The 19,014-nt window shown below is 52.2% G+C and overlaps 1 protein-coding gene across 1 annotated transcript; it reads left to right on the top strand.

Annotated features, from left to right (window-relative positions):
- The first annotated feature begins 6,737 nt into the window (after positions 1–6,737).
- Positions 6,738–15,718, top strand: YKT6 (YKT6 v-SNARE homolog). Its single transcript, XM_057733066.1, has 7 exons — positions 6,738–6,990; positions 9,402–9,484; positions 10,698–10,798; positions 11,823–11,927; positions 12,149–12,214; positions 14,479–14,580; positions 15,419–15,718. The coding sequence occupies exons 1-7, from the start codon at positions 6,887–6,889 to the stop codon at positions 15,452–15,454; spliced, it is 597 nt and encodes a 198-aa protein (XP_057589049.1). The 5' UTR covers positions 6,738–6,886; the 3' UTR covers positions 15,455–15,718.
- Positions 15,719–19,014: the final 3,296 nt, after the last annotated feature.

The following is a 19,014-nucleotide window of genomic DNA, read 5'->3' as shown; positions in this document are numbered from 1 at the left end:
TTTAAAAAAAAAAAGAAAAATGTTCTCCCACATTTCCTTCTAATATTATCCAATTTTTTAAAAACATTTTTATTGGAGTATAGTTGATTTACAATTTTGTGTTAGTTTCAGGTGTACAGCAAAGTGATTCATTTGTACCATATACATACACCCAATCTTTTGTAGATTCTTTTCCCATATAGGCCACTACAGAGTATTGAGTAGAGTCCCCTGTGCTATACAGCAGGTCCTCATTAGTTACCTATTTTATATACAGCAGTGTGTATATGTCAATCCCAGTCTCCCAACTTATCCCTTCCCCCTTACCCCCTGGTAACCGTAAGTTTTTCTACATCTGTAACTCTATTTCTGTTTTGTAGATAAGTTCATTTGTCCCCTTTGTTTAGATTCCACATAGAAGCGATATCATAGGACATTTGTCTTTCTCTGCCTGACTTACTTCACTCAGTATGATCCAATTTTTTTTATGTTTAGCACTTTGGCCCCTTGGGAATTTGTTTGTGTATCATATGAGGTAGGAGTCTGACATTTGTGGGGTTGGCTCTCCTTTCCCCACTAATGTGGACAGTTGACTGTAGCACAGTTTGTGGTCCACTGTTGCGTTTCTCTGTTGTGAGGGAACGGCTCAGCTCTGGTCACCTTGCAGGGGGTCTTCAAAGGCCACCAGGCCAAGTCTGGGACCACAGCTGGTGTGAGCCTGTCAGAACATTTTGTGATGCTCCAGGAACTAAGGTTGGACTTGTAAGGAGTTGTTCCGAGGCCACCTTACACTCTCTTCTCCATCTGCCTCCGAGGCAGTCAGGAGGGTTTCCCCTCATCTCTGCTTCAGAGATGTGAGGCCTTCTGTCCCTGCCCCTCAGGGTGTAGCTACCATCTAGAATGGGCTCCCAGCCAGAGACAATGCCTTGGGGTGACTTGAGGCTCAGGTATCCAGCCTCTTTGGTTAGGTGTCAATCTTTCTGGTGCATGGGACAAAGATGGGAAGTGGCACCTTTGGGTGCTCTTATTTTCTTTTCTCTTCCTCTCTTTCTCTCTCTATTTCTTTCTTTGTTTCTTTCATTTTGCTGTCTGTGTCAGCAACAAATTGTCTGAATGTAAAAGTGGCTCTTGGTACTCTGCCTGCGTTGGTCTCAGCTCCATCTATAAGCTGGACATCTCTCTGTCTATTCCTGTAGATACTGCCTTCTTTCAGTTGGCACAGCTTTTTAGTTTTTTGATATCTGGTAGGAAGGGATCCCTTCCTTTTTCTTCCTACAAAATTTTCTTTACCATAAGCCTTTTATCTTTCATATGAATCTACTCATCCCATTTCACTGAAACAATGCTGTTGATAATTTCATTGGAAAGGCATTGAATTTGTGGATTTGTAGATCCATTTGAGAGAGCAGACAGCTTTATAATGTCAAGTCTTATTCAGAAATGTGGCACCTTGCCCCATTTGTTTAGGTCTTCTTTTATGTCCTTCAGGTGAGCTTTATTATTTTTCTCTTCTAGACATATACATTTCTTATTAGATTTACTCCTAAAGAAAGGAAATACATTTATTAGGAGAAGGAGAAATTGTCATTATAACTAATACTGATTAGAACATTTATGATTCACAAAGTACTTTTGCTTTCATTCTGTCTCTTGACCAGACAGTCTTGGGGCAGTAGGCAGGGACAGTATTATTTTCACCACTTTCAAATGAGTTCATTGAGACTGGGGAGGTTGACGGATTGAGCTGCAAAGTTCACTGTCCCCCAAGGATGGGACTGAGGCAGTCCTGCTGCTTAGCCCGTCCCTCCCTGGCCACAGTTGACTGGAATGTCACCAGATCCAAGGGCAGCCACACTGCAGACTGGTCAGAGCCTTGGGGGTGACCTCACAGGAGACATTTACCCAACAGGGACTACTTCAAACAACAGGTGGTTTTATGGGGGCCTCAAAGTGACAGAATCTCTGAGCATTCAAATCTCCAGAGGAAAGTCCTGCATCTTCCTCCCTGGGGTGAGGCAGAGGATGGTACATTCCTGGCTGAAGAATCTGTGGCGCAGGAGGGGAGGGAGCCTCTTCAGGACTCCCCTTGCTTCCCCACCCCCTGCAGCTCTGGGACCTTGTGCTTCAGCCCCTCACTCTGCTAAGCTCCCAGCACCGAGCCTCTCACCGGCCTACCCTGGTTAATATCTCCCACTTTTTATCCTTCTCCTCCTGCCCTCTTTGTGTCATTCCAGTGGAGTTCATATAAACTTATGTATTTCATCTTCTATGTTTAAGCAGAAGTTTGTACTGATACTGTTTAGAGTTCACTGCCCTTTTTAATCTGGACAAATCCTGTTGCTTCTCCCAAGTGTCAAACACAAAGTTCTGGGCTTTGCTCTGATTGGACAGCCTACCCTGCTGGTGGGGGGAGATGGTCTGCATTGATTGGCTCAGACCTGGGTCAGGTGCCCATCTGTAGACCAATCTCTGAGGCAGTAGGGTCTAGGCTTGAGTTGATTGGCTCAGACTTCCTGGTACCCATCTGTGAGCAGGGATGGGGAGCTTCAGCAGGTGGACAGGTTGGGGAAAGGGAGGGGAGAGAATGGACTGGAAGGAGCTGGGGAGGGGACTCACTGTCCTCTCAATCGCTTGCACTTTCAAATTCTTCGTTGTGACTTTTCCTTTGTGATGACTCCCATCCTGCTTTCTGCTCTCAGGGGTCCTGGGGACCAGGCTGCCGTGAGGCCCAGACTCTTCTTTCATGGTAGCTGGCTCTGCCCCTCTCCCAGGGACTCTGCCTTTCCCCCTTCCCCTCTTCCTATTCTGCAGACTTTCTCCCACTTTCCGTGCAGGGTAGCACCACAGCGGTAAGGGTGCCTCAGGTCAAGTCACCGGCCTAAATGACCATGTATCTGGTGTGGGCTATACATCCATCCCTAGACCCGGAGCAGGGGAGGGGTGCCCGGTGATACAAATACTGCTCCTGGGAAGCCCCTGCGGGAGAAGCAGTTCTGAGGGTCCCTATCCCTCTATTTCTGGGGGCTCCCAGCTGGCTCCTGTCTTCCTTGGCTGTGATCTCTTCCTGCCCACCACCTCCAAGTAAGCCCCATAGTATTTCCTGCTATTGTCCTCTCCTGCTGTGTCATCTTCTGTTCCCTCTCTGCTGGTGGCAGAGGTATGTCTGTGTCTGTCTTCCCTGTGGCCTGGAGGAGCCAGTGGGAGCACAGGACACGTGGGTAAGCAGTTGTGGTGAGCAGCAAACCTGGGCCTGGGTCTGTGAGTAGACCCTGGTTGATGGTATCAAGTCCATGCTCCTTAGACTTGGTGAACTACTGAGAAGGTGTAGGGGAGGAAATATTCTCCTCTGCCCTCTTTGGGCCTCCAGCTGGGCTGAAGAATTAAACTGACATTAACAGGAGAAAAGCATACAGGTTGTCTTTAAATGTTTACCTGTACATAGGAGCCTTCACAAGAGAATGGAGATCCAAAGACGTGACCAGAGAAAAAGCTTCTATACTTTTATTTTTAAAAACATTTGTGAAGAATTGACAGGACAGCAGGGTTGGGGGTAGGGAGAGTAAATGGTGGAGAAGTGACTAAGGAAGGTGAGAATTGGTTCCAAATAATCAACATGTCAAAGCAGCATATTTAAGGTGACATGTTCTGAACTCCTTTGGAGGCCTGACCACACTGGTGGCCCCTTTCAAAGCCCCTTTCCTGGGTCAGCTGCGGAGGCTGGTGTTAGGCTTAGAGTGAAAGTGGCCCTGCTGCCCTGGCCTTGACTGGCCGGACAAAGGGTAGGGGGACTGAGGCCACTGAATGTCTGGGATCCCCCTGGGCAGGGCCTCCTGGAGTATGCCCCTCAGCCAGCTTTTATCCAGCTCCCTGGATGGTTCCACTGTGCAGCTAAATTGAGCGCCTTCTGTGAGCTAAGCAAAGCCTCGAAGGTGGGTGGCTGCCTGCCTTGCCCAGTGGGGGCGAACTTAGAGAGCCAGTTGTCATGGGCAGCCTTGTTCCAGTTCTGTCTGCAGGGCCCAGCAAGTGAGGGGGACCAGGACTCCAGAAAGCTGTGCCATCCCCACAGGTGTGGATGCATCATGCATGATGTCAGCTCCCTGCCCTCATCTTTTCTATCCCCATAACTGCAGACTTACAGAACAGCTGCAAGAACAGTACTGCGAACTCCTGGATACCCTTCATCCTGACTCTTTAAACTTACCACATTTGCTTTACCCTCCATATATATTATAGCTCGATCTGAACCCTTTAACAAGGATGTCCCTTTACCCCTGAGTACTTGTGTGTATTTCCTAAAAACAAAGAATTCACTTACATAACCACAACACCATGATCAAAATCAAGAAATTAAAACAGATACAATACTATTCTACAATCTATAGACCTTCCTCTGATTTCAGCCTAGAGTCTTACAGCCTGCAGGATGTCTGTAACCAACCATGAACTCTCCTCCTTTTTGTCATGAACCATAACGATACACATAATCATCACTGTTGTTACTTATTAAACATCTACTACGACTAGAGCTTGCAATATAATGTCTTATTATTCCCAGCAACATGCCTCTGGAAAGGGTAGTTTTCCAGTTTACAGATGAAAGAGAGACAGAGACAGAGACTCAGAGGGGTTAATGGTTTGTTCACGCCTATGGTTTTGTGGTTTGTGGCAGTGCTGGGACTGAATCCAAGTTGGATGACAGCTGGGGTGATGGAGTGGAAGGTGGGTCTTGCTTTTCAGTAAGATGGATGAGCTTAAGGAGCTGGTAACCACACAGGCCGAGGCTTTCTGGGGTGATGGGGGCCAAGTGAGGCCAGAGAGGCTTGACAGAGCTGCTGGAGCTGTGAGAGAAAGTTTGTTCCGAGTTTTGCTGTTGACACGTAATTCCTCTTACGAGCAATTTCCTTAACGTGAATCTCAGTTTCTATGTCTGTAAGGTGGTAATAATATCTTCCTCTATTTTTGTGAGGATTAAATGAGGTGGCACACAGAAAGTGTTTGGTGTAAGGGAAATTTCAGGACAACTACTATTACGTGTCAAGTGAATACATTTAAATCTGTCCAACCAAACACTGTCCTCCTGATTCCTCCTTTTGTACAAAGGAAGAGGGGCTTTGAGCATTTTCTTCAGAAATGGCCCTCACCTGCCCCCTAAAGGTCAACCGTGTCAGCGCAGTCAGGATGGGGCTGCACTAACAGCTCCCCACCATCCTGTGACACTGGCCTGGCCTTGGCCAAAGTCTGTTCTTAAGGCTTAGTACCAAAATGGAGGGGATGTGGAAAAGCTCTTTCCACCCTCTGCACTTGGAAATAGCCAGGGAAGAGGGTTGGTGAGGAAGGTGCTGAGTGAAAGCAAGTGGTGGGAACTTCCTTCAGCCACAGGAATATTTAGAGCGATGGTTCTCTAAGCCACTGTTCCCCAGGGTGCCTTTGGCAATGTCCTGAGATATTTTTTAATTTTTATTTTTATTTATTTATTTGTTTATTTATTTTTGGCGTGGCATGCAGGATTCACTCTCCAACCATTGATCGAACCCGTGCCACCTGCATTTGGAAGCTCAGAGTCTCAATCACTGGACTGCCAGGGAAGTCCCACGAGAGACATTTTTGGTTGCCAAATGGCCGGTGGGGTGCCACCAGAATCTAGTGGGTAAAATGCCTGAGATGCTGCCCGCAATGCACCGACAGCCCCCAACAACAAAGAATCATCCAATCCGAAATACCAATAATAACAAGGTTGAGATACCCTTATTGAGAGTAATGCTTCGAGTGATGCTGTTGGTTTTTCAAATATACCATCTCTTTCCCGTCATTTCAGATCTGGTTGTGTAACCTGCCAGCTGCCAAATACCAAGGTCCTTTTATGGACGTGTGTGTCCGGCAAGATGCTTTTTGTTAACATACCATTTAACAAACAAGAAGTATGAAAGATGTACTACCCTTAGGGAACTGAGCCTCATTCATCCGCATCCCCTGAAAAAGCATTACTCCAACATCTCCAGCAAAATGAGGTTTTCCAAGTTAGGTACACCAAGCTGCTCCCTCAGTTTGGAGCTGAATTTCTGCCCCTTTTGAGGTGAAGTGGCTCTGCTACTCTGTGAGGTCAGCAGTTTGGCTCCCAAATCTGTGGTTAGTCAGACAGGTGGTTTCACAGGTGGTGGGCAGGTTCAGGAGGCTTGTGTTGAGGGGACCTGTGTGACCAGGGACTTGCTCCCACGCAAGCAGGAGGAAGGCGTGGGAAGGGCAAGAGAGGTCTCACTCATCTTAAAATGAGAGGCATGCCTTCACCTGTCGGCAGGAACCTCGAGAAGAAAAGGTCCCTGCCCGTCACTCAAAAAAGAGATCTGATTCACCAAACACTTTCTAGGGACGCCAGTTGGCCCATAAATCAAAGTCCCTCGCGCAGGGTTTACAAAGCACTGGCGTGTGGGTGGGGCTCTGGGTCTCACTGCTCGGAGGGAGGACCGCCCCGGGGGACACAAGCGACCCTACAGGACTCAGAACGGACCGCGAGGAAGCAGGTGGCACCCTGGGAAGACTCAGGACGGCCAGGGAGAAAGGGAGAGACAGAAGGACGGCGGGGGAGCGCTAATGACTGGCAAGCAGGGAGCTTAGGTTGCCGACAAAAGCCCAGAGAAGCGGGGCCCAGCTGACACGCACACGCAGCACCTCGCCCCGCCCCCTCCCTCGTGTTTCCGACTGCTCCTTTCTGCATCCGGGGCACGAAAACCCTCCGTTAGGCCTGGGGCGGCGGCCCCTGACCGGAACCGGAAGTAGACCCCGAGCCAGGAGGAGGAAGCCGGCGGCCGACCCGTCAGCAACTGGTCGTGGCCTCAAGGGGCGGCGCCGCGCTGCTGCCTGCGAGCCGGACCCGCTGCCGGGCGGGTGGCCGGCCCGAGGGCGCGGCGCCATGAAGCTGTACAGCCTCAGCGTCCTATACAAAGGCGATACCAAGACGGTGCTGCTCAAAGCCGCGTACGACGTGTCCTCCTTCAGCTTCTTCCAGAGGTCCAGGTGAGCGGGCCCAGGGGAGCGATGGCGATCCCCGGGCGGGGAGAGCCGGGGTCGGGGTTGGAGACGGCCCCGGAATCGGAGGCGGCCCGGGGCTCGGCCTCCCGCAGTAGAGCCGGCGGTGGCCTCTTCCTCGGCCTGCGGACGGTGCTTCTGAGGAATCATCCTTCTTCCTATCGCAGGAAGCCTTATCCCATCCTAGAACGTACTGCGGTAATCAGGTTTTTTCCAGATTTCTGTTGTAGAAAAATTATTAGGGGGGATTTGAAGAGGTGCAGATTCCCCAGGTTCACGTCCAGTTGAGGCCCAGCAATCTGTATTTTAAACCAGCAACGCCCACTTAGTGATTCTGATCTAGGAGGCTTACGTGCCACACCTTAAGAGCCACGTTTGTATTGTCTGGTGGGGCTTTCCAACAATTCGGTATGAGAGGTATTGGTATACTCTCCCATCTTATAGATAAGGTCACTGAGGTCCCAAGAGAGGGATACTAAACCAGCCAGGATTCCAGCCCAAATTGTACGCTCTTTATGGTTGGGCTTTAGAAGTACAAAAAAAAAGTTCTACAGTGAAGATTTGGAAGGAAGCATGGGATTTGTAGGGCTTACAAGCTTTTGAACGTTTGTGAGACACCTTAATGCAATCAGGTGTGTGTTCTAAGTACCACAGACACTTCTAGCCTGTTCGTGGGAGGGGTGGGGGTGACTCAGGCACAAAAGGAGAAGGACCTTACAGAGCCCAGGTCTGTGGTCAGCCAGTCTCCAGGTCTGGTAGAATCTGCCATCTGGATTCTGTTTTCTCTGCTTCAGTGCAGCTGTTTTGTTCTAGATGAGAGTGGCTTGCTGGTAGGATCCCAAACAATTCCTCTTGTTATTTTGTCGAAACGTTCTCCTTTTTGAGTCCTTCTTGGTACTTAACTTTCTTTACCATGGCCTCTAGTTTCTGTTCTGTGTCGCTGCTTTTCTGTGATGGAACTTTGGGTGCTAACTTGGCTAACTCTGATTCTTTTACTTTTTCTTTTTCCCCTGCCCACATATACTGAAGAGCCTCAGAGACTTTACAGTAGGACTTTCACTTCACTGGTTTTTGATACCCAGGCCAGTTTCAGGTGAATAACACAACTGCAGTACTGTAGGGGCATCTCTACTAGCACCTCTTAACAACACGTAGTCCAGATGAGCCCATTGTTTTTCTCATAAACCCTCCTCTCTTCCATCCTGCTTGCCTCATGATAATCAGAACCCAATCCTCAAACCTTCAAAAGATTTTCCAGCTTTTCTGACCCTAGTATGCAGACTCTCACAATGAATGCAGTTCTTTCTTTGTCTGATTGTAGCCCTACTTGGAGCTCTGTCACTTTTTAGTTTTACTGCAAGGACTTCCTTATTTTCAGACTTTTCTCTGAGGGATTCTTTTGATCCCATCACTCTCAAGATAATAACAAGTAATATTGTGCGCCAGACATTGTGCTAAGTGCTCATTTAAACATAACAGCAAATCTCAATTTATAGATGAAGCCTGGTACAGTAAGTACCTCAGAGCTGGGATCCCAGCCAGGAAAGTCCCCTCCCGAGTTGGGAGTCCTCACTCTTCAGTGTGGGTCTTGGTGTGGTTTCAGAAGTGCAGAAATCTGCTGGGGCCAACTGTGGATTCCACAAGTCAAGACCCTGTGTTTACGGCCCTTTGTATGGCATTCCCAGTTGGAAGCTTCTTGTTAACTCGGCTTCCTCCGGCTGGACCGTTGTCACCTGTGACTCTTCCATTCTGGCCACATCTCTCTGTTAAGCCTGTGAACCCCCTCCTCCCTCTCAGTCTTGTACGAGCCGTTGTCTGTCTCCTGGTCCTGGCTGAGCTCTGGCCTCCATTCCGTCCAGAGTGCCCCGGGCCTGTACAGTGAGTGTGCCCCAGCAGACCTGAGGCCAGAGCCCGCAGTCACTGCGGACATGTGTTGCATTGCAAGGTTCCGCATGTGGCAGCTGCCATAACTGACTGCATCCGCTGAACAACTTTTGCCACTTATGTTCTTCCATCACAGATTCTGTTTGTCCCTGCTTCCTGGAAGTTAGTGGAGCCTTGAGCACAGGAGTTGGCTTCTGTTTCTCCACTGTGTCCCAAACCATACCCTGACCACAAGGTTAAATGAACTCTAACCTGTAGAAAATTCCCCGGAAGTCCGGAAGTGGGTTGCCTGGGTGAGCTAGGTAGCAAGCAGACATGGTCTGAACACTTGTGCTCACTTGTAATTACCTGCATTTGTGATCATCGACAGAGTGTTTGTTGTTTCTTCCTAAGGGTGGGAGGGAAAAGAGTGATGCCAGGAAGCAATGTCTCCATAGTGTATAAGCTCAGAGGTCACTTTGCAGTGTGTTGGGGACAAGGTGACAGGAACAGGTAATATGTATTGTGTTTCTTAGTGTTCAGGAATTCATGACCTTCACAAGTCAGCTGATTGTGGAACGCTCCTCGAAAGGCAGCAGAGCTTCCGTCAAAGAACAAGGTAAGAGGACCTGCCGCCTTGTGAGTGCGCATTGGCCCGGCTGCCCCCCGTGAGGGGGCTTGGAGCTCTGTCAGCAGGAGTGGTCGCCTCATGATGGAGAGGGCTGCCAGGACCCCAATCCTCTGCTCACTTCTCTCTTCCCTCCTTCTCCTTTTCCTGTTACTCGGAATTCTGTGCCCACTGTTGGTGTCTAAGTTGCTTGGTTAAAATCACCCCCAAAAGCTTGGACTTGCTTGAGATTAGGGTCTGCCTCTCTCAGAGCAATAAGCGGCCTTTCCGCTGTGTCCTCTTTCCCCTCTGGAGTTGCAGGCATCTCGGGAAAGGATTTCCACCCAGCCTTGTTGAGGTAATAATGTATTCTGTGCTACTTAGATTTTTGCCCAGGAATCTGGAAACTTATTATTTTTTGCCCTTGACCTTAGTTTTTTCTTCTTCATGATTCAGGTTTCCTGTAAGAATTTTTAGGCATTTATTTTAGAGGCATTTGGTTAGCTACATCATCTCTGAATTCTCTCAAAGTGACAAAAATGAACTTAAGGGATTGTGACTGTTTTGCAGAAGCCCTTGTACAGACTATACTTTTTGATAATTTGATGACTTCAGCACAGTCATACTTGAGGCCCCAGCCAGCAGTGGCTGATTGTTTTCTGGGTGGGCTTTGTCCCTTCCGCCCTCTCCTGCCCCGCCCCCACCAAGGCCCACTGCAGAGTGGAGCAGGCTAGGTTGCTGTAGTGAGGAAGCCTGAGGCCCAGACCTCCTGACTCGGGCCCACATTTACTGGGTGTTGTAAGAAAGTGGAGGCTCCTCGGCTTGTCCGTGGTTCCATCAGCTTGGGAGCAGAGCAGAGCCTCAGGGGACTGCAACTTCCTGAGACACAGCCGAGCCTGCCCTAGAGCTCAGGATATGACTTGGACATGCACCTGGGACTCTGGGATGTTTCTGCACCACTGGTGCTCCTTTAGATGCTGGCTTTGCATGCTGGGCCTTGGGACATTCACTTGCCCTGGAGCAGGTGTTGGGCCACACTTCCGGCAGAGTCCCTACACGTGCTGTCCTGTCCTGTGTGCAGGGCCTCGCCATGAACCTCGCTCTGAGCCACTTTGTTGACCCAGAAGGCAGGAGCCCAGCACTGCAACACTCTGACTGGTTTTGGGGGTGAAAAAGTCTAAAGCCCTCATGTCACCCTGTGTGTATGTGGCCTCTGTCTCTTTAGAATATCTGTGCCATGTCTACGTGAGAAATGACAGTCTTGCAGGAGTGGTCATTGCTGACAGTGAATACCCATCCCGGGTGGCGTTTACCTTGCTGGAGAAGGTGAGTTTGCAGTTTGGCTGGACTGTACTCGGACACATGAGTGTGGACTGGGGCCGGAAGTGACGACAGTGCCCAAGGCGGAAGGGATGAATTAGTGTGTCCAAACTCAACCTCTTTCAGCTTTTCGCCTCACTATAAAACAAGAGACAGTCTGGGGACCTTCCCATTCCCAACCGTCCCACCCCACTCTAACCCCCGGCCCTGCTGATTTCTGCTTCTCATCCTACTAGTGTCCCTGGTGCCACCTTGCCTCTCCTCGTTGACCAGAGTCACAGCATCTCTCCTTCAAGGATGGGGCCCTCTGGTCAGCTCTGGCTGTGCTTTCACCCCCGGTTACTCCTTTTGCTGGCTTCTCTTCCTGCCTCTGCCCTCAAAGTCATGACTTTCAGTTCCTTCTGAGCCACATTAGACTGCATGCTCTGCCCTAAGACTCCCCCTCCCTTGCCCCTCCCCTTCCTCAGGCCACCCTTGCTCGTAAGGCTCCTCCCCACCTCTGTGCTTCTGCTCAAGGAGTCCCCCTGCTGGCCCATCCTGCAGTTACAGCAGGTGCTCTCCCCAGTGTGGAGCCAGCACCACATTCTTCAGTGTGTGTGTGTTGGTAATGATAAACTCCTCAAAGACGGTGGCCCCACATCCCCCAAAGCACTCAGTGCTTACAAGCACGTGAAGTCTGGTGGCTGCTTAAATTCAAAGAACCTAATTACCTTTTTGAAGAATTGTTTGGAAAATTAGAGGCCCAATATCCTTTTTCTTGGAAATTTGTAACCTGATAAAAGTGGAAATCTGTAATTTGAAATTCTAATACTTTTATCATTCACCAGATGCGATTCCTATCAGGCTAAGTATACTTGGTTTTTAATTCCCAGAATACTGAGGAATGAGGAACTTGAACTTAGATTTTTCCCCTGGCCATTAGCCATCTTCCTCTGTCCTCCTCCCTGAGTCCTGGGGGCCTGAGAGCCTCTTTGGGCTGAGCACAGGCGGGGGCGGGGAGAGCTGTCATTGAGCTCCATCTGTCTTGCAGGTACTGGACGAATTCTCCAAGGAGGTCAACAGGATAGACTGGCCAGTTGGATCCCCTGATACCATCCGTTACGCAGGCCTGGACAGTCATCTCAGTAGATACCAGGTAGAGACTGGGTGGCCCAGAACCGTGTGAAATGGAAAAGTCAGGGACCCACATTAAGACCTGGAACCCGAACTCCTAGGCAGGTTTTTGCTTCTCCAGCACGTGTTTAAACAGCCTGTGTTTTTTAATTTCTGAAAGTGTGTCCAGCTCGTTTGGTTTTGAGCCCTGTTTCCTGATGGCTATTCCAGTCCTGACATTCTTTATTTTTGGTTCTTTTCTAGAACCCCCGAGAAGCTGACCCCATGACTAAAGTGCAGGCTGAACTAGATGAGACCAAAATCATCCTGGTAAGTAAGTAAGTAGGAGAGCAAGTCCCAAAACTGAGGGGCAGAAAGGTTGGCCAGCAGTCAAGTCCACGCAGCCGATGCTTGTTTTAACTGTAGTCAGAGCACTTTTCCGAAAGTGGTGTTTGCTCACCTGTCCCGGTGTATCAGAGGCCTCAAAGCCAGACTCACTCAGACAGCCCCAACAGGGTCCCTCCTGCACCCCGTCTTGGTCAGCAGCACCCATTGTTTGAGGGACCCAGCAGTGAACCAGTATGGCCCATATTCACATCCCCACTCCTTGTCTGGGTAGTTACTGGGTTCGGGGCGGGGGGAGGGGGAGTCTGAGTTCTATGGTTCTGCCTCCGCAGTGCCTGCCTAGCTTGACCCACAGCTAAGGAACCACAGTCCCTTTCAGGGTCTGGGTCTCGGTGCAGACTGAGGCTCACCCACTCTGACTCAATACAGGCCCAGAGTTGTCAGAAACAGGTCTATTTTAGAAGAGCGGGAACCCTGCATTTTTATCTGAAATCTCTTGGTTTGTAGTTGCTGCTTCACGTTTTTTTAAAAATAGCATTCAGGCAGCATTGGGTTTGGTTCCTGGGGCCTCAGCCTCTAACTGGTCCCTGGCTTCCTGCCTATCTCCAGTCTGTCCACCAGACAGTAGCTGTTGATCTGCCACTCTTCTGCCTAAAGCCCTTCAACAGCTCTCAAGTCAGCTTCAGGATAAAATACAGATTCCCTGACGTGGTCTCATGACCCCCGTCCCCCTTCACACCCTTTCCTGCCTGGCTCCCACACAGGCACCCCACGCTTACGCCTCCCAAGTACTTGGAGGCTGTACCAGGCCCTTTCTGAATGTCGCTGCATTGTCACTGCATGTTTACATGAACCCTGACTAGTGTGCGAGCTCCCAGGACTGAGGGCTGATCCTTACCTTTACACCCCTGCTCACAGAACTACGCCTGGCTTAGGGTTAGGGTTAGGGCTTAACCAGTGCCCAGCAATTAATGGACACCTAAGTAGATGGTTGTAAAACCCAGGAAAGGGACTTCCCTGGTGGTCCAGTGGTTAGGGCTCTGTACTTCCACTGCAGGGGGCACAGGTTTGATCCCTGGTCAGAGAATTAAGATTCCACAGGCTGCTTGGTGCGGCTGGAAAAAAATAAGATCCAGAAAAGGTGCCCAGAAAAATCTTACCCCAAGTTTAAAACTCCCACCAGCACTGGCTCAGCTTTCATACACATCAGAATCTCCTGGGGTTGGACTCAGGTCTGGGGTGGGACCCTGGAAGCTGTGTTCTATAAAGAGCATCCCAGGGGCTCCAAGCCTAGAGCTTCTAAACTCTGCCTCGAATAATATTTTGGGGCTTTGGAATGGAAGATGTGACAATTTTCAGGCACTTCTCTGTCTTTCATAACATGTTTTTCCACGTTTCCTAACCAAGCTCTGGCTCTGCCTTCTGCTGCTTCAGAACCTGAGCCTGTGCGCACCACAGAGCTGGGGGGGACACACTCTGTCTTTCTTTCTCTCTCCCCTGCACAGAGCAGATGGGTCCCGGTCACCCAGCCCATTCTGGCTGCAGTGGTAACGTCTGGATTACTGGTCACACTACCTTTTACCCCTTTCATGTCTTGATCCAGTTAACTTTTTATGGTAGAAATCTGAGTTGCTCAGCTGTGTGCAGAGGTAAAGGACATTTTTGCTCATTGCTCATTCTGTGCCATTTCCCATGTGCAAACCTAGGTTCGTGCCGCCTGCTCTGAAGAGGCCTCTGAGGGCCTTGCAGCTTCTCTAGCAATGGCCATCTGGGGTGAGACAGAGTCTGCCACTTCCTGATGGCCCTGTTAGCAGGGCTGGGGGCTTCATGAGGGCCTCCATCCCTTCACCCATTCGGAAAAGGTCTGTCTGCACGCCCCAAGTGCAGAGATGCTCTCACATCTCTGATAGTAATGCAGTTTAGACACAGTTCCCCTGGGGGAAGCAGGAAACATTCTGTGCAGTAGTCATGCGTGTGTATAAATACAGATGTAGGTGATCTCCTGGAGTGTGGCCTGTGCTGCGGAGGATTTGGGGGAAGTGCTTTATGTCCCAGTTAGAACCTTCTGGATTCTCCAGGACGGTCACTAGGTCCTGTTTCCTCCACAGGTCTGAGACATTATCTTGATGAGTATGTGGGGGAGGAGCCTAAAGGAAGTGCTTTCCTGTGACTGAGTTTCACGGGGGGCTGGTGTCTACTCACTTCGTGAACAGAGCAAAGCGTTCTTTTCTGTTTTTCCTCTTGTCCAGCACAACACCATGGAGTCTTTATTAGAGCGAGGTGAGAAGCTAGATGACCTGGTGTCCAAATCCGAAGTGCTGGGAATACAGTCTAAAACCTTCTATAAAACGGTGAGTATGGCCCAGCCACTCCCGACACCCCTTCCTGAGAGCAGTGGCCGCATGCTCGCCACGAAACAAGCCTTCCTTAAGATGTTCAGTAACGTGGTAAGAGCCGAAGGGGGCTGCCCGGGTCCGATCAGCAGCAGGTTGACTCAGGCACTGTGAGAGCAAAGGCGCGCAGAGGCCTTGTTGTGCCTGCCTCCGGGCTGCCTCCCCTAAGAGGCCAGAGGATGGGCCCCCTCATCCCTGCTGTCTGCGGAGCAGTGAGGTACCCACCTTCCCAGAGAGGGTCTCACGCTTCTGGTTCCTCTCCCTTCAGCCGAAGTATTTCGCTGTTTGAGTAGTGGGGGGGGCGCTGCGCTTACTTGGTCCACCTACACACACTTGCTCTCATGTGTGCCTTGGAGGGAGAGGCCAGTGGGCGTAGGAGGTGTCTGAACAGAAAGTGAGAGAGAAGGCAACAGAGGTCCCACAGACCAAGTGGGACCCTGTCTGCTCTCTGGAGACATCCTCAGTAAGAAACACCCCGTCGGGGTCAGATAGCTTTACAGGAGACAAGGCCAGAGCAGAGGAAGAGACTCAGCTGACCCGACTCGTTCTTTGTACTTGGCTCAACAGCAGGACATTCACTTCCTTACTGATAGCATTAGTGGAAGGTGGACACAGTAATCTCAGGGGTGTGAACTGCTGCTGGAGGGCTTCCCTCCAGGTGTTGAGGACGGGCTGGTTATTTCTCTCTCTCCTTGCGGTTCCTGGAGCCCCTAGTAAAGCCGCCCGATCCCCACGGAGCTGCCAGTGCTGCGTGTGCAGAGGTCCCCCTCTTCAGCTCTTTTGTGTCTCTTTCCAGGCCCGGAAACAAAACGCGTGCTGCTCAATCGTGTGACAGCAGCCGGCAGAGCCTCTGCACTGGGACGTCACCGTCATCACATCGGAACTGCGGCCCCCAGGAAGCAGAGCCACGTGACACGACCGAGTGGGACAGACTACACGTTGGCTTTGGAGCTCCTGGGAGGAACCAAAGGGTGGAAGGGACCTGGGGGTGGGTAACGTTCACATTCACATGTCTAGTTATTTTCGAAAAGATAATTTGAGGCCCCTAAAAGTGTATTTTGGGGCCACATGAAACCATAAAGCTCAGTGACTCCCGCAGATGCTGCAGGGCTCGTTTCTAACCCCCTGGGAAGAACGTGGGCCCCCGACTTGTGCAAGGCCCACGGAGGGCTCAGAGCCAGCTGTTTGGTGATCTTCAGTACACCTTTAGGTTTTGCCTGTCTCTTAACTGTATTAACACTCCAGTGAGCAGGGTGCCCTGACTACAGGGCTGGGGCGGGACAGCCATTGCAGGGCTGTCGTGGGGGTGGGGGGGCACAGGGTGGGGGGCTCGGGCCAGCGCTTCCACATTGGGAGGAGACAGCCACTGGGCCTTACAAGTTCTGGGACTTTGCATTCCTGCTGAAATTGACTTTCTGCGGTGCCCATCCAGCAAGTTCCATAAAGATGCCTTTGACGTGGGGGAGGGGGCGCCTGCCCGGACTGCGGTTTGGCTTTGAACGTGTGGATCATAGCCGTGTGTGCCGTAGCCTCTCATGAGCGGTTTTCACTTGCCTCTCTGGTGACAAGATGGTCCTGACAATCACCTGGGACTTCCATGTCTTAGCAAGTGACCTTTCCTGTGGCCACCGTTACTGGGCACCAAGAGAAGGTGCCAGCCAGCCTGGGGGCTCCCCACACCCCACTTGGGGTCTGAGCCTCCCACACGCCAGCCCAGTCCCCAGCAGAACTACTGCTGAGGCAGGCACACGGCCTCCTCTCCACCCCGCCAGCAGCATGAGGCCCAGCCCTGGAAATGCACGCAGAGCAACACAGGCAATGGTCCAGGAGGTTCTGGGCCCTTCTCAGCCATTCCGGTCCCTCAGGCCCTACTGCCACGTTCCAGACTGCCTCCTGGTGCCCTGCTGCGCTTCCTGAGGACACCGGCTCAATATGCACCTTAGAGACTCAGTCTCTGTGGAAGCCTCTGGTGGGGTGTTGTCAACCAGTGTGGTCTCATCCCCTGGTGTCCTTCCCTGAGCGCTCTGTTCTTGCCCGCTCCCAGAGGTCCCACTGCCCTGACAGGAAGTGCCAGTGGCCCCGAATTCCCTCACCTGGGCCAGAAGGTAGGATCCGCATGGCTTCCAAGGACCCCACCCTGAGAGGTTTACCTACGAGCTGCCCTTTTTCCCTGGGCGCCGTGCTGGCCCGAGGACTTTGGCCTAGAAGGAGCCTGCCCGTGTGAGTCCTGCTGCCATGGACACCCCTGAAAGGTGCAGACCCAGCCTGTTCGCTGGCGTCTGAGGTGGCTGTGACCGCCCCTTAGGAACGATTGATAGCTGTCGGACTGATTCTCCTCCCACTTCGGAGGCTGCTGGGTAGGCACTGGGGGTGGGGGATGTGGATTTGGGAGAGGAGGGTGGCAAGGGTGGGTGGGGCTGGCTGAGACCCCACATCCAGCGTTTCCCCAGCCCCTCGTGTATTCTAATGTGAAATCATTTGGCAAAGTGTATTTTAATAACTGCTGCGTAACTCTTCTGCGTTGTTTGAAAGGTTCCTATCTGGATAAAGTTGTCTTTTGAAATTCCAAAATAGTCCTGTGCTTTGTTTGAGCCAGAGGGACCCCTTTCTGTGGGAGCCCTGCCCCTCCGTGCGGTGCACCGGCAGGGTGTGGGGTCCACTGTATCCTGGGTTAATCGGGGGAGGCGGCGTCTCCCTTACCCCATCCCCTGCTCCCCTCCCCCGTCCCAGGCCCCAGCTGTAATCTCCCCTCAGACCTTTCTAGCAGGAAGCAGGTGCGCGAGCTCCAGAGTAGAGAGAAGCCCTGCTCTGAGCCCTGTGACCTGGTCCTCACTACACCTGGGAAACCTGTCTGGGAGGCTACCTCACAGCCACACAGAAACTCCTCCAGATCAGGGTGTCTGCTGGGGTGTGGGAGCGCCCTGTGCTCCCTGGATCCTTGCAGGCCAAGGACTCTGGTCCTCGTTTAGGGAATGTCCTTGGCAGCTGATCATTAGACAGTCTGTAAACACTTCTCAGCCTGTTTCACTGCTGGCCTGGGGCCCATTTGCAGCCTTGTGACCATTGGAACAGGGAGCCGCGTGGGCATCTCTGGCTTTTGCTGCTTAGAGGACCCGGCAGGGCATGGGGTTTACCAGCGGCCTAGGGAGCTGTGCCCAGAGCAGGTGCTTATGTGACAAATGAAAGGCCCCAACTGGAGAGGTCGGGGATGTTGGGATTCAGGGGTGTGTCCAGGGCCAGCAGAGGCCTCAGGAGGCCTCACTGACTTCCCTCTGCCTGTCCTGCCGGCCCTGCTCAGGGTTTTGGAGTCCTGGCCCACCTCAGGGTTCAGGATCCACAAGGGGAGGGGAGGTGGGCGTGGGGGGCGCGGTGGCAGGTGCCCGGAGGGAGGCCTGGCCTGGAAAGGCTCCTCGGATTACAGCTGATAGGTGAGTGAAGCCATAGATACTGCGGTGGCGGTGACAGACTCCTCCACTCGCAGGCTCTGTCCTAGATTCTCTGCGTCTGGCTCTCGGATCCGCGGCGATACTCCTTGGCACGGCCCTCCCTCCCACCTGCACACCTGAGAGCCCCTGCCAGGTACCGCCCATGGGGCCAAGAAGCTGGCGTCGAGGGCCTCCTGGCCCATCTGAAGGTGTCTGCAACCAGATGCCAAGGCTGGAGGAGGCAGCCTGTTCTGTCCTAGTGGACAGGACTGAGCTGGCCTGAGGCGGTACCCGTCTCATCATTAGTCACTTGGACCCATTGTGTGGGTGTGTTTGGCGCATCAGATTGTTTTGAGGCCCGTATTTCTGTCCTGGGAAAGCCTCGAGGCGTAAGGTACAGATAGGCAGCAGGGCCTGGGGACTGGGTGTGGAGGGGAGGCTGCCCATCTCCACATGAGGGTGCCTCTGGGGTACCAGCAGGGCTGCCCAGGGTCTGCCTGGGAGGGAGGAGGGCCAAGATGCCTGTGGAAGGGCCAGCAGAGCACAGGAAAGCCCCAGCAGCCCTCACCCGGCGGGGCCTGTGTGCAGCCACGTGGTGGACAGCCGTGGGGCCAGGTGGCCACGTGGCTATGTGGTCAGGTGATCAGGCAGGTCAGGCAGCCATGTCACCAGGCCGAGGGGTGTTCCCGAGGGAGGCCCAGCAAGCTCTGTGTCCCTGTGCTGTAGGAGTGCCGTGGGCAGCTGGGTGATGTGTCCCTCCGTGCTGGGGTTGAGCTGCACAGGGAAGGCCTGGTGGGGAGCCCCTGGCTGTGCCGACACTAGGCCCTCGCTCCCTCCCTCCCTCCCTCCCTCCTCTCAGTTTGGGGCCACCTGGGAGCCTCTGTACCTGGCATCCCTCTGTCCCCCAGGTCTCTGCTCTGGGCTCCTGCTGTTCAGGCCTTCTTGCGGAGCTTCTCCAAGCCCCCGC

This window comes from Hippopotamus amphibius, chromosome 4, assembly GCF_030028045.1.
Source record: "Hippopotamus amphibius kiboko isolate mHipAmp2 chromosome 4, mHipAmp2.hap2, whole genome shotgun sequence".
NCBI classification, from domain to species: Eukaryota; Metazoa; Chordata; class Mammalia; order Artiodactyla; family Hippopotamidae; genus Hippopotamus; species Hippopotamus amphibius.
This window is presented reverse-complemented; position numbering and strand designations above follow the sequence as displayed.

Excerpts from the sequence above, each read along its gene's own strand:
- YKT6 (XM_057733066.1), top strand. The coding sequence starts at position 6,887 with ATGAAGCTGTACAGCCTCAGCGTCCTATACAAAGGCGATACCAAGACG. Across the intron at positions 9,485-10,697 it reads AGCTTCCGTCAAAGAACAAG|AATATCTGTGCCATGTCTAC; the intron begins GTAAGAGGACCT and ends CTGTCTCTTTAG. Across the intron at positions 14,581-15,418 it reads CTAAAACCTTCTATAAAACG|GCCCGGAAACAAAACGCGTG; the intron begins GTGAGTATGGCC and ends GTCTCTTTCCAG.